General features: G+C 42.6%; 1 protein-coding gene across 3 annotated transcripts in view; it reads left to right on the top strand.

Annotated features, from left to right (window-relative positions):
• Positions 1–15,419, top strand: part of LOC142582974 (protogenin-like) — a 295,298-nt gene extending 279,879 nt beyond the window's left edge. For 2 of the 3 annotated variants that reach the window (XM_075693167.1, XM_075693165.1), the window contains exons 22-23: positions 1,338–1,469; positions 3,395–15,419. In XM_075693167.1, coding sequence (XP_075549282.1) covers positions 1,338–1,469; positions 3,395–3,745 — 483 coding nt within the window. In that variant the 3' untranslated portion in view covers positions 3,746–15,419. The remainder of the gene's footprint in view (positions 1–1,337; positions 1,470–3,394) is intronic. The other variant, XM_075693168.1, reaches the window with a different exon arrangement.

The raw sequence follows: 15,419 nt of genomic DNA, 5'->3' as shown, positions 1-15,419 counted from the left end.
GTACCATATATTTACCACTCCCCTCTGTAATGATTCTGACCCTCAGAGTGTGACAAGTAAATAAACTTGCAATTCAGATTTATAAGCTAAGTCTGAAGTGTTTCACGTTACTGTCATGCAGTAGTTTATCGGCATTATACAGTTAAACCTCAATATAATGAAGTTGGTAAAATTTGCAATTTACTTCGTTATATCGAAAGTTCATTATATTAAAACTGAAACTTTTATGCAAATAAGTACAGTCGCCGATCGATTTTTCTTACACGGAAATGGGTCGAAAAATTTTCTGAATATCAGCCAATCAAAAGAAGCAAATTTGAATGAGAAAACAATTAATTTGATAAATTTGGAACTTGGCAACGAATGATATGGTTTCATGCCACGTACGTCGACGGTAACGAATAAAATTCGTCAATATTTCTGTCTATGTGTGGTGCAGGTAATTCTTGCTGCAACTGTCCCTGTAGAGCATAGTTCGTAAATATTGTACTAAACAGCCAACACTTTGAGTAATGAAGGGAATATTGGCATTTGCACATCGGTGGTACGAATTGAGTGAGGCCAGCCGCAGTTTGACGTGCACTCCGCCCCCATGGCTGATCACATCGTCCCAGAAAAGCGCCAGCAGTGGGGAGAGAATGCTTCGTCCGCCTTTTGCTCCAACGGGTCACCGAAACTCGAGATTACAGAACCTCCAATATTAAACACGTGGGAAGACAGCTTACATGGTGCCAAGCCGTGTCAGCATGCCCACTCTTTGCACACGCCGCAGATTACCTCTAAAGCAGGGACGTGGCTGCGTATGTGCTCAGCCGCACTTACAGCCATGGTTAGCTTAACTCGCGTGGGAAGGCGTCACTCGTGAAGCCAACATGTTTCTTGTTTCACCCTAGCACACTTTCACTCGCACCTTAAGCACACAGTGTGCGAGGCGTGATAGGATCTTATCGCACTTGGACTTTATGCGGAAAATAATGCATCTCCATTTCTAGGGTCGCTCTTGTTGTGCTGCTCGCGATTTGAGAGGCGTGTCTGCAAGCAGCCCCTTGCAATTCAATCATTTCACCGTCTGCGTCCGCGGATGTTTCCATTTATTTTCTTGGCATCCCTTTGCAGCGTGAACGAAATTTTGTTATATTGAAATTGCATACAAATGCACTTCGTTATATTGAGGTTCTAAATGTATGGTGTTCTATGAACAAGAGGTTATGGAAAGTTAAATGCTTCATCATATCAAAAATTTCGTTATATTGAAGTGCGTTATATCGAGGTTTAATTGTGTTAGCTTTCATGAAAGGCTTATAGCTTCTTTGGTTCTGTTCTCTCTTCATGTACAGGGAGGCTACCCAGCAACACAGTGTAATGGAAAGACAAACGGGCATGCCAGAGGGAAGCAACCAAATGGCACAGCGCCAAATGGACATGTAGGCAATGGCAGTGTTGTTTGCTTTGTGAAATCTTCAGGCATGGTAAGTGTTGGACTTCAGACTCGGGAACTCGGCTTTGCTGCTCATTCTGTGCTGTCAAGTGACATTACTATGTGGCTCGTGACTAATTGTGGGAGAAATTTAGCTTTGCTTTAACCATTCCTTGAGTTGTAGCTGTTACATCACAGCACTTGGAACGAAGCTTGAGGAGGGCCCAAGTCATCTGAACAAAACTTCACAGCCGCAAAACTGGACTCTACTTTCTAACAGCGCATGTAATGCACTTTTTTTTGGGAGAAAAGGGGGCTCAAGGACATTGATTTAATTTTCTAAATGCATTGTGCCTGCTCATGGTGCAAGCTTTAGATTATAGGCATGACATGTGAAATAGCATTTACTTTCACTGGCCCCACTGATAGCTCTTGCCTGCCACAGTGAGTCAGTGACAAAACTGGTTTCAAATTATTACAAATACAATTGCCGACCAATTTTTCATCCTCACTTTGCATACCCACTTTGACTATTTGAAGCTACCATCAGCAGTGCCGCCCACTCATAGAGCCGACATATAATAAAGACAAGTGGTTCAGCCTCTGTTGAGTGGATATTGAACGAATAAAATTTGTGAATATTTCTGTCTATGTGTGGTGCAGGTAATTCTTGCTGCAACTGTAGGGCAGAGTGCCTGTTCACACTGTCCCTATAGACAAAGTTTCTAAATATTTTACTAAACAGCCATGAGTAATGAAGGGAATTTTGGCATTTTCTACCAAATGCTAGCACATTTGAATGTGGATGTAATCAAGTAAATCTAAAAGTTCTCTCTCCGATAACAGCTTGTAACAGATGCGACAAACCCTTGCTATAACGAAGCAAACGGGACGGCCAAAAAAATATATTCATAAGCAGTAATTCAAGAAAAGCAGCTACTCCATAAAAGCTAAAAAAATGTCGACCTGAAATAGCACAACTCACGGATGTCTAATATGGGGGTCACGCAGTGCATTTAAGATCGCGATCGAGCCATATCGAGGTTGAATTTCTCGGTCTCAACATCAGCTTGTAACAAATGCTGTAAACCCTTGTTATGGTGAAGTGAATGGGATGGGGAAAAAATTTGAAACAGTAATTCGATAAAAGTGACTACTCCATAAAAGGTAAAAAAGTAGAGCTGAAATGGCGCAACTCTGCGGAAGTATAATACGGGTGTCACGCAGTGCATTTTATATCGCGAACAAGCCACATCGGAATCAAATTTCTCGGTCGTATTTGGCTCCCTTGTGCAAGCTACGGGAGGGAGCCAATGGGGTCATGGTTCAGGTTACTTTGGGCCCACCAGGCACGCGGAAGGTGGCGCAGCGTAACATTTGTCTGTCCTGTTGCACACTACTTCCACAGCACCGCTGCTTACCACCAATAATGCTCAGGAACAGCATGGAGCAAAAGGGTACGCTGGCGGGGAGGGTGTCGCTCGCTCACTCGGAGCGAATGAGTCCTGTAGATGAAAGGTAGTGACATTCGTTTGTCCTGCCACCAGAGTGAGCGAGCAAGGGCAGGTGAGGAGGACTGGGGCTTATCCGCATCAAGCTGTTGGTAGAGCAGAGTTGCGTGGTTGCACTCGCATCGTTTCCACAGAAACAAGCGTGCGAGCGTCCACACGCTGCAGGCCACACCTTTTATTTCTTTCTCTTTCTTTCTGTTTTTTTTTTTTTTATGCTTGTGCTGGCGTTCTGACAGTTGCTAAGTTGCTTGTGTAAATAAATAATTGGAGTAAAGCGGCGTCATTATAACAAGGGTCTAGTGTATATGCTTATAATTCAGGTATTTTTGCGTTTTGTGCAACTTTGTTCTAACAGTGTCCTTTGTTTGTGTTCAACTGTAGAAACAATGTTATGGTTGGCAGAGCTGAAACGGGCTGATAGCACGTCCTCTAACTTTGTGCTACATGCACCCTACTCCTACCTCAGCAGCAAAAGCAAAGGACCAGCAAAGACCCGGAGTCTCGGCTTCCACTGCCTCGCAGCCAGCATCGATACAATGCTCACGACTGCTCCGTACAAGAAGACGGGGGCGCGTGGGACCCAGATGCCGTGCCGGCACCTACGCCGCTCCTCGCAGATGACTCTGCCGCAAGTGGAACATGGAAAGCCACTGGTGACTTGACAACCACTGAGGATGGCATGCCCGACGTGACAGCCGGTGCAGCCGACGACCGGGGTGCCTCATTGCGTCTCCTGCGCAGTGAACCTTCAGAACAGACAGCCTGTGTAATATTGCATGGCTTGGAGGAGACCAAAAACCTTGTGGGACCTACCTAGTAGAATTTGTGGGGTACTACCTACGGGGAAAAAAAAACAAAAAGAGATGTACAAAGCTCAGCGCCCCTGTGCAGGTTCCTTGCTGACAGTGTTGTGTGCTGGCCATATGTCTCTCGAAAGTCACTGAAATCGGAGTGAGCTGACAACTATGGAAAAAAAAATGAAAGAACAGCAGATAGGCATCAAAATGACATTGGAGCTTGTGTGTTTAAGAAGAAGCTCTGTGCCTTGTGAGTGTACATTGTAAAAAAAATGTAATCTTTTATTTCCGTCACTTTACCAAACAGCCTCGATGTGTGGGCCCATTGGCCAGCAGATGCTAGTCAGGAGTGTATGCCCAACTTGGCTGTTGTCCAAGAACCACATGGCATATGATAGCACAACATTGTGTGCAAGGAACCTTGGTCTGTAGCTAGGTCATTGGCTTGACTTTCATGATGTCCAGTGACTAGCAAACACCCTTGCAGTGGCTTGAGTCAAAGCACCTTTGCTGTTCGACACATCATGGCAAGGCACTATAGTATTGCTCGTTGTGAGCATATATTACCAATGGCAGTACAAAGGTGACCAAAAGGAGTATTGGCAGTGATGATGCTGATGGCAACTTAGTTAAACATTTCTTGCTATTGGCATGTGTAACTTATTTGTCTGTTCTTAGTGATGTCTATACTTGTCCACAAGGTCACAAGGTATAATTGAAAACAAAATTTAACCCAGCTTTCAGTTGCCTGCTTTTCCATGCTAGAGCACAAATGTTTTGAGTGAAGTGCTCTGTAGGGAAAAGGAACTGAAGCTTTTTGTTTGTGTGTTTCTTCCACTATATTGTAAAAAGAAAAAAATGTGTATTTGTTAGAAGTCGTGAAAAGAAATGCCTTATAGCATCTTCATTGTCAACAGCTTACCTGGTTGCAGCTTGCCTGGTGACCGCAGTGGAAATTCTGACTCGTTGACAAACTTGAAAAGCTCCCACGCCGCTGGTGGCGTGGTGAGAAGGAAGTCGCAGTAAAGCAGCATTATGTTCGAAACTGGGAGAAGTTGCACAGGGGGACACGGGGAATCTCATCTTTCGGTATACTCTGCGCTCAGGTTACTCAGTTCAGAATCATTACACACATGCCCAGTGGGAAAAAAAAAAAGATAGAAAAAGAAGAAAAAAGCACCAGCGTCGACCAGAAATAGGAAACAGTGCTATGAGAAAGAAAGCAGAAACCTCTGGACACACAAAGCAACAAAAGAAACGGGTATTTTTTTGTTTACTGTTTCCATTTTTTACACACATATATATTTATACAAAGGCTTCATGCCATTTCCAGTGTGTCCATATGAATGGCAGGCAGAATGCTGATGGTGCTGTTTTCTTTCAGCTCTCTTGCTCTTCATTGCTGAATTGGCACTTTAGTGACAGGGGAGTTGGTTGAAAAATATTCTGCAGACAAAAGCGCGTCATTGCCAAATTCGTGCCTGACACAGAAACGTACGGGCTAACACCTCTCAGGGCACTAACACCACTTTCATGTTTTGTAACGACACCAGCGGACTGCCCCTCCAGTCGTGCACCATAATACATTGCAAGCAACAGTTGGGACTTCACGTACAGTCCTAGGGCTGCTGTCTCGATCGATCACTTTTTGGCGATGTACTTTCATATAACTTGTCACCCTGGTGTAGCAACGGGTACCTACCAGTGTTGGCTAAAAGCACTCCAATGACACTGTGAAGAAATAATGCCTGCAGTGAACGTTGTTACCTTCAAAGTTGCTCTTGGTAACATCTACTTCCATTAATAAAACCAATTGGCATGCAATCAAAGTGATAGCTATGAACCAGAAGCACCCAGATGAGACCGTATCGATTGACCACTTTCGGTGGCACGTTCACTCTTCAATGACATATACTCGTACATTGATGTAACATCTAGCGTGATGCCATGCTTGAGTGACAGGCATCCTGTCAATGCACTTAAATGCTGTGCAGCTTGAGAAAAAAAAAAACCAATAGGAAGTATGCCACTCTTTTTGTCGCATCCACTTCTGTTAACTCTGCCAATCAAGACCCATGGAAAGTTATCTCCGAATGTGATCGATCGGACACACGGCCCCAGCTCATGCAAGACTTGCACAGTTGCCATTTTCCTTTACTTTTTTTAGTTCCATTCCTTGAATTCTCACCCACGATCTATAGCTAGCTGCATGCCATTAGATGTGAGAACAAGAAGCTCAGAATCTCGTTAGAGAGATGGCTTTTTGAGCACAAGAAAAGCAAGCATCTATTTGTAGGCTTTCCTTCTTTTTTGTCCTGCTTTTTACAAAGCGTTTAAGTCTTGAGAGAGAGAGAGAGAGATCTGAGGGAAACGACACTCCTCTTGACGCACACACACACATTCACACAGACAACCCAAAGTGCAAAAAAAAATTTAAAAAAATATGTGTGCACACATTCACAAAAGCACGTGTTCAGCGGTACAAAGAGCTGCACCCCCCCCTCTCTCACCTCTCCACCCCTCGCAAAGGGACTCGTACGAACAGAGTTCCTCCTAAGGTACAAAGTACTGCATTGCCCCAGTACGCCAAAGACATGGCTCCCCGTCATTTGCTACACACATCGCCGCCAACTGGCAGCCGATGGTACTTCCTGTTTCGTTCCATAACCGTAGCACGTTATGTTCAAAAAGAAAGATTATATATATTTCGCATGGGCATGTATTTTGAAGAAATTTTAAATGTGAGGTCTCCTTAGGGCATGCAGTGGGCTTTTAACATTCATGGTGCACCACAGCTGCTCAGCCGTAGATGCTTTCAAATTGCTGTGGCAGCACTCTAGAACGGGGTGCAGTTTTAAAGAAAATCTTCTTAGAGTGCTAAAACTACAGCATGTGTCATAGAGCAGCACTAGGTAGGTGAGATTAGTCCGGTGCCTTCCGCAATGTTTTATCACCTGTGCTATGATTTAAGACTGAAAGCAGAGTCAGCATACATTTGTAAAAGTCTGCAGAGCAGTTGAGAAAATTTCAAGGTAATACAGGCCAAGTGCTTCGAGGCAGTTAGCTTTGCTGTTGAATTTTACTCTTCTAAAGTTTGGGAAGAAACCTTGATGTTTAAAAAGCACTTTGAATTTTGAAACAGAAAAGAGGAAAATGCTCTAATGAGGCTTCACTTTGTCACCATAGAGGCATGCTTGTGTTCACAGCGACGAAAAGCTTTCAATTCCTTTTTTTTTTTGCTTCAACTCGTGTAAGTAAAACAAAGAAGAAAAAAAAATGGTCATAGGCATGCAACGACAGTGTATATAATTACAATGTGTACCTTTTCACAATGCTCAAGACAGCTCCCACCATCATGTCATGCACGCCCGCATCTCATATTCATGGTGTCACTCGTAAGCCGCTGATGTACAGTTGTCCTCGTCATCACACATGTAAGGTGCCAACTGCATTGCTTCTCACATAGCAAAAGAGACACGTACGTGTGTAATCATTTGGAAAGGTGAAAAAATGTTCCCTTCCCCATTCTTCAAAGGTGTGTTAGCCAGTGTTTCTGTGTGTTAACTGCTGCTTGCAGACAGTAAACAATGACGAAGGTTTAAAAGAGCAAAAGAGAAAAGGATCTGCTTAAAGGACCCCTCACCAGGCCACATACCAAATTTTGATCATATGTTAGAAGTTGATACATGCCTTCTTGGGAGCATGCTACCAGCAAGAATTTTTTTAATTGGTTCATTAATAGCTGAGATAGACATATTTCAGTGCCGCGAACCCATGATTTCAGAAGGCGAGTGTCACGGACAATACAACACTCTCTCCACTTGCCCTGTCTAGCCTTCGCACACAAAATTCCTTCCTTGCGTTCTCCCGTACCGGAGCTGGAGGATCGCGTGACTCATACGTCGTGGAAGCACGATTTTGCGCACTGTGCACGAGAGCACCTGACTAGCGGTATAACTAAGCAGATGCAAGCGGATCACAGAGCATGATCGCATGCAGGAGCTCCTTAGAAAATTTTCTCGGTGCACGCAACGGCACGATGTGGGAATAAGCAGACAAAAACGGAAGTACAGCTCTCTTGCAGCGGTATGAAGTAAAACAAAGACATGTGAACATTCAGTTTGTGTCGTTTATTTCTCTAAACCTTAATTAGTCTATTGATGCAACAGATTACACAAATAACAAATTTTGCCTTGAAATAATTTTCGAAGTGTTGTGTCACTATGAGTGACCCCACAGTATATACATGTACGTAAGCACACTTGCTGATATATGGCGTTGAGTTTCAAATTTCAGCTCTTTCTGCGGTGCATAGCGATGTAATTCTTAGCAGATACGATTGTCAGTGCGCATTGTATGCACGGCGTTTGTCAGCTCAAAATGGCCAGACCTGGTAAGGGGCCCTTAGGGGGGAGGGGGGGGAGGACAAGGCAGATTTTGTTATCATTATTATTATTATTTTCCCTCACTTGACGTTCTGTCGTCAGCCATGCCTGCGAGCACTAGTTTAGGTTTCATTTCGGAGATGACTCTGAGTGCAGGAAAAAAAGAAAGGAAAGGATGCTGTTTTCGTTCTCACTATTCATTTTTGCATTGTTTCACAGATTGTCCATTCCAGCAGAGAAATAATAATAAAGAAGATATATTTTACATTAAAGTACTAACTTAAAAACTCAGGTGCTTTTGACGCGTGGAGCTTCGCAAGAGCATGTCGTATGCTGCCGTGCAGCTTGCGGCAGGAAATAAAACTGTTGGAGCTTGCCATGTGTTGGGCAAAAGCCTTGTATCTTTTGCCAGGGTGAAAATGGAACAAACAACGTGTTACTCACATGCAAGACATGGCAGCGTTGGAATGGCTTGTGAATTGTACAAACGAAGGCGATAAAAGGCAGTCACAGATGACAAGACAAACAGGCGTGAGGTATATAAAATTGAGATGAGCCACAGGACAGGAGAACGGTTAGTCTTGAGTGCACACTGATTTTCCACAATCAGACTCATTGTTGTCCACTTGTTTCCTGTGCCTTACAGTGTTAACAGTCTTCTGTAAGATCCAGTGTCAAGAAAAAAAAAAGAACTTGAAGGGAGGCTCTACATATATATATATATAAAGCATGCTGCCTCAACACTGTGTAAAGGGCTGTGTTTCAAGCCCAACCCCTTGAAGACGGCAATGTCAGAGCTTGGCCCTGGAAATTGGGCCTTGCATTTGCGTGCAGAGAGCACATGGCAAGTCTGGGGAAAAAAAGAAAAGAAAGAAAAGTAAAAAAAAACTGTAGCAGGGTACTTAAGGATGCAAGTCGTAGTGCTGTTACATTCAGGTTCCGTTCTCTTTGGGTTTTTTTCGTCAACCACAGTTGCATACTGCCTTTTTGTTTGACCAGAGATTCACGGAGTATTTTTTTTAGTTGTTTTCTTCTTGAGGGCTGGACATTTATTTAATGCTTACTTTTATCTCTTAAGTGGACAAGTCCACTCTGCACATGTTAATAGTTTCCATTGTACTCATCTGTTGGCATTTCCCGCAGAGTGGACACATCTTCATAGAGGTATCTGTTTAATCTGTCTTTTTTTTTCTTCCTTTTATTTTTTCGCGCATGTATTGTTTGTGCGTGTGTCCACTGAAAACATGCATTTTTTGAGCCAGCTATTTTTTCAATGTTATCTACCTCAATTTGTTTTATACCTGTGTGTATGTGTACATTACATCATGTTTTTTACGTTTTTTTTTTGTCACTTTTATTCATTGTTCAACAGATGGCTTAGCAGGGGCTGTTTCTCAGGGAAATATGTAAAAACAGAAGATGTAGAATGAGAGAGAGAGAGAGAGAGTGCACGGTAGAGAAAAACAAATCATCAAGCCCTGTGGCCAATGCCATTTCACTTGTGTAATGTTATAAGGATTGTTTGTTTTGTCACCTTTCTTTCTTTTTTTTTTTCTTGCAGTTCTTCCTTTCTTTGACGTGTCTCTGGTGGTACACACATAATGCAGAGGTGGACCATGGTGTTGCATTCTTTTGAGACTTGCTTTAAAAAAAAAAAATGTGAATGTTGTGTCCGCTTACTGAGCCATTTTAGTGAGCTCACTTCTCTACTCCAAGCACTTATTTCCCAGGATCTAGTTTTGTCCTTGTGTTTCTTAGTCCTTGTGAATAAGTTGGCGTCAGTTCCTCTAAGCAGATAAGAAGGAAGAGGAAGTCTTGTACAGGTCGGGAGACTCGGGCTTGTTTCGTCGTGCGGCGCCGCGCAGCAGCGCTGGCCGCCCAGATGACAGTCTCTTGAGGTTTAACCCTGGAGTTGCATATATCCTTGCTGCATGTGTATTTTAATGCATACATGCACATTCATCTCTATGAGGAGTTTGGGAAGAAGTGCATTTTTTGAGAGATATTGAAAGGCTACTCCCACAGCAGGCTGGCAGAGCAGTAGTGTGTACTGCAGGAGCAGCAAATGTGCGCTGTATATAACTGCATGTGTTCATTACATTCTTTTTCTCTCTCTCTCTCTCCCTGCTTTGTGTCGCTCTTGTTTGACTGTTGCAGACATTGAGCTCACGAAACATGCAGTGTTATCTACAGTGCTACAAGAAAACACCTAGTGCTCAGCGAGGTAGTTGTGTTGTAGTACGACACTAGCTATTATTATACCCTTGTTAACCAATGTGCCACATATTAGTCATGTTATGTGTACAAAAAATGTGCCGTACACTTACACAGTCTCATCGGTGCAATCAAAAGCCTGCCATCTCGTGAAGGGGCCATAAATAGGGATTTTTATTGCATGTTTCCCACTTGGGGCTGAGACAAGAAAAAAAAAAAAAAGACGATAGCCGGCTCGAATTCACCTGCAAGGGCAAATGAACATAGCAAATGGGCTAGGATAGGTGGTAATGTGGCCAGTAACAAACTTGGCACTTTGGCGTAGTGTGACCACTGCCCAGCTGTGCACCAAGTGTAGCTTAAGTTCCTACCATCCTGTTTTATTCTGCCCTCGGATACTGTTTGTTATTGTCGGGTCTCAGGCTACATCACCCATAGTTTCCCCTAGCTAACTGGGCAAGGAAAATCTATTGTCGTCACCATCAATTCACGCTTAGTTTTGATCAGATGTGTTTGGCATCTGCGGCACTTACATGCACCTGCACACTTTCATTAGTCAGCCCTGGTGTGGGAGAAGCCATTCCTTGTGCATGACTTAGCATGTATCTACATTTACTCGGTGTCCTTTAGACTGTCGTGTTTCAGAATAACCCGTGTGGACTTTGGTTAGGCTGTCAGATGTCGTGTCTGTTGTGTGGTGGGGGGCACTGCTTGTGTCTTGTTTCTCTCGTACCGGATAAACAGCTGCTGTATCTGTCTGGAAAATATGCTCCAGCGCCCAGCGCGGGCATCCTGTAACCTCTGTAAAATGCTCGAAACGTGTTGCCGAGATGCACGGGACAAGACAGTTGCGGGAGTGGTGTCTCCTGTCTGGGATGCCACCATGGGCCTCTTTCTCTAGTGGTGGGGTGTGTTTGTGCGCACGTCAGGAAGACACTGTCCTGGACAGACTGGACTTTCACATCTGTCGAAATATGAAAGTATTCAATTGGAGATGTGGAGGGCCTTCTTTGTGTGTGCATGGCCTGGTTTTTCTAGTTTGCCAGAACTGTGGCAAAATGATAGACTGATTTCACTGCGAGCTTCACCGTGCCACCACTGTAAGAAGGTTTGCTAGTTCTCGTAGTGGTTATTGAACTGAATGACAACTGTGGCTGTAAAAAGCACATAATTTGCCAAATGACAGGTTCCCTGGTGCCTTCTTTCATGCGTTCATTCAAACCTGATAAAAGCCTACTACTGTGGTAACTTGGTGGATATGCTGGTCTGCTGAGCAAGAGGTTGCAGATTTGGCTGCCATACGTGACAGCCACATCTACGAGGGCATGATGCGCAAAAGCACTCCGGAGGTTTAGGTTTAGGTTAGCTTTGAAGAGCCCTGGATGGTAAAAATTTAATCTAAAGACCTTTGTTAAGACATCTCTCACAGCCCATGTGCTGCTTTGGGGCATTAAAATCCCATCAATCAATCATTTGATCAAGCTGACAAAAGAAAGCAGCATCTGTAGGTGTTGCAGACTCTGTAAGGGCAGCAAAAAAAATGTCCAGAAAAATCCACAGTGCAGCTAGTACAGGTCACGCAACTCATAGTTGCCTTGTACCCAAGTGTGGCAGTGGGAAGGCTACCAGTTCCACGACAGCTGCAGAAATTGCACACATGTGCTCCATGAGTGTGATGAAATCAGTCTATTAGTAAAGGAATTGCAGAAGGAATTCAGTGAATAGCTAGTTGATGATGAGTAAGCAGGAATCCTAATCGAAGAAAAGTGAATATGAAAAGGCCATGTGATGCCGAACAAGGTGCTGTTGTAACCTTGAGCTTCCCGTCTTACCAACAGCCTCGAGTAGGCAGTTCAAAAACAGAGACATCAGGGGGACAGTGTGACAAGTTTGGTCTGAAGGACAGTCCTGTAGTGTGCACATTTCTGAGCTATGACTATGAAAGCTGGAATATATATATATATATATATATATATATATATATATATATATATATATCGAGGAGAAAATGAGAACTGACAAAATGGAGGTTTAAAAATTGTGGTTGCAAAGCATGGTACTATGTGAGGAAAAATGTTTCAGCAAGAACGCATATGTGCCTTAATTTGTATGGCCTGTTGAGTTGTTATATTTATTTTGCATTCCCTTCTTCTTGTGAAGGGACACTCATGACTGTTTTCCCCCCCCCCTTGTTCACCTTGTTTTTATGTACTATTTTCAAGCTGAATAAGTCCCTACCTCAGAATGGATCTTCAGTGCTGTTACTTTTTTTAAAATTATTATTGACGCTTAATTGCACTACCGCACCCTTTTCAGAAAGAATATCACCTTTTCTCAAGGGAGTAGCATATTGGACAATGGTGAATAGTTTGCCATTTCACAACAGAAGTTGTTAAAGGTTTCAGAATTGGATCCCGTGCAGAATTGCAGTTAGCTCAATTTGAGTGCCTTTTTTGATTCTGAATTGCAGCTGTGCGCAGACGCTAGTGCATCAACACTGCATTTGCAGCTTAGTCTGTCGCATGTGCGAGTTCTCTCACTTCCATCATGGAAGCCAGCTGCTGGGCTCACGATGGCTGCTTTGCACATCTGATCCCGGGTAGCACGAGACACTGTTCATTAAAGAGGGTGAACACTTGACAAGTTACAACCTAATGTTTGAAATGTCAAATCTGCTCTGTCACGAGGATGCCACCTTGGACTAGCTTGCTTTCATGCACCATGGCTAATGGTGCGGACGACAGGACAAGTGAGCAGACGCTTCCTGTCTGCCTTTCTTGTCTCATCGTCTGCGTTGTTTGCCATCTTGCTTTGTTTAGTGTGCTACAATGTAGTCAGACTTTGACCGTGCCAAAAAGCTTTTTGAGGTAGAGCAGATTTAGCTTGAACTCGATGCAGATGGCTTGTCCAAGGCATTCTGCTGCTAAATGCAAGATCATGGGCTTCATTTTTGGCTGTGTTTGCATATGTAAGTGGCCAAGTGTGTGAAGTTGTGCATATACTGAACTGTCATTTGAATGTGAGCTGAACTGCAGTGAATTCATCCACTTCTCTACTATACTATCAGCATTAATGTTATTACGTGCTTGGGAGGCTCATCAAGCCTCGCCAGTGAACAATGCACTTCATCTTGTTTTACGTGGGAGCCCTTTGGCATCATTCCAACATACTCATTAAACTGTCATCATAAGTACCTGAAAAGCACTTTCTTACATAGGCCTCTAATGATAGGCAGACTGTTCTGTCTTATAACTCTGCACCATATTTTTGACTAGTAGACAAGTTGCTGAAAAAAAAAAAAAAAGAATGGCTACATTGACACTGTTGTATCATTTGGCAGACCATTATCGCTGTTTTGTTAGAGAAGTAAATCTTCACTAACAACAAAATTGACCAAACGTATGGAGCATGTCTTATAAATTTCTGCTGTCAATTCTTGAAACCTTGGCTGTGCCTGAGGTCTTTCTATTGTACTGCTAAGTATCGCTCACTATTGTCCGCATTGCAATGAGATTAATTGGTTGCCTTACCCTTGCAACAGTGTTAACAATTCACACTTACAGCTTGTCATCGTGCTACCTGGGATCAAGGCTAGTTCACCTACGCTATCCAATCCTGAATCGTGATTTTGTGCACAAGAAAATCCACAGCCCCTCATTTCAAAATATTTTGAATGTTTAGGGGACCTGCGATTAGAAATAAAAAAAAGGCACTCTTGTAGTTTAAGTTGGTGTTTACTGTTGTTATTTATTGACTGTTACATGAGAAATTTAAACATTGCTTGTGTCTGGCAGCTCGCACACTGCACATAGACGGACTTAACTTCCCTAGTGCAAGGGAAAACACTGTGACTAAGCCCATACCTCATTGGCCCCTCGACTTGCAGACGGCCTTTACCAAATGCTTTTTTAAAATTATTATTATTATTGCTACTATTATTATTATTCAAACCGATTTTTAAAATATTGCCTGTAACAGAAAGTGCTGCTCTGCCTTTTCAGGTAGATTTCTGGAAGAATCGGAAATTACCCACATGATCAATTGCAATGTCCAGGCAACTAATTAAAATATTCACTAAATAAGATTGAATTACAGTTAAATCTTAATATAATGAACAAGCATTCATATAGCAAATTATTGGAATAATTAAGTAAAAATCCTAAAAGTTGCTAATTTTTTCGCTGATGTTAGCTTGTATGCTTAAATGCGGATCATTGTGCCCATTTCATTGTCTCCCGGTGTGAATGACTAAAAAAAGATGAAATAGTGGTAGTTAGTTAATCTGGTAAATGAGCATTGCAATTTGTTATGCAAGTAGTGTCCACCTCTTCAGGTATATCCATCTGAACATGCTGAATTGCACTATGTGCCCTAGGGTATTAAAAAAATATCTGTAAAAGCTAAAATATAGAGCACATGGTATTTGCTTTCTAGCTCAGCCCTGTCTTATTGTTTAGATGCATCATTATCTCATTGACAGCTTTGTAATATCAAATTGCATATGCTTTTCATTGCCACATTTTGTTGCATTTCTTTAATGTATCTTGAAAGAAACCTTATGATGCAAGAGGAAACCATTACGCAGTAGAACATGGTGAAGAAGAATGCATTCAGCAGCTTTCTATAGAGGTCAATCTCTGATTTTAAGCATTGAATGCTGTACTGTTTGATTTGACAAAAAAAAAGTTGCTGCACAGTGATACGCTAATAAGTACATCAAGGCAGAGTCATAAACATGCATTGTGCTGCAGCAGGCAGTCCCATGTCTTTCGTTTGCACAATTCTTTTCATTTAATACCTTACACCGTGCGTCTGAAGAAGACAAATTCAGTATTTATTTTCATAACCTACGCATATTACCTACGTAGTCATTACCAGATGGTAACTAGCAGCTATATGCATTCTCTGTTCTTTTCCATATATTGAACCGAGTTCCATGTTGGTGCTATGTGTGTTTCTTCAGTGTATCATGTTGTGTAACACATTTGTGGTGGCACACAACATTGGCAGTGTTGACATGATGTGTAAAAAGATTTATGATTTTTTGGCAAACTTATATTGCTGATATGATTAAAGATGTAAATATTGCCTTTTA

The sequence above is a fragment of the Dermacentor variabilis genome, chromosome 5 (genome assembly GCF_050947875.1).
Source record: "Dermacentor variabilis isolate Ectoservices chromosome 5, ASM5094787v1, whole genome shotgun sequence".
Classification (NCBI taxonomy): domain Eukaryota; kingdom Metazoa; phylum Arthropoda; class Arachnida; order Ixodida; family Ixodidae; genus Dermacentor; species Dermacentor variabilis.
The sequence above is the reverse complement of the archived record's forward strand: the minus strand, read 5'-3'. Positions and strand labels throughout refer to the sequence as shown.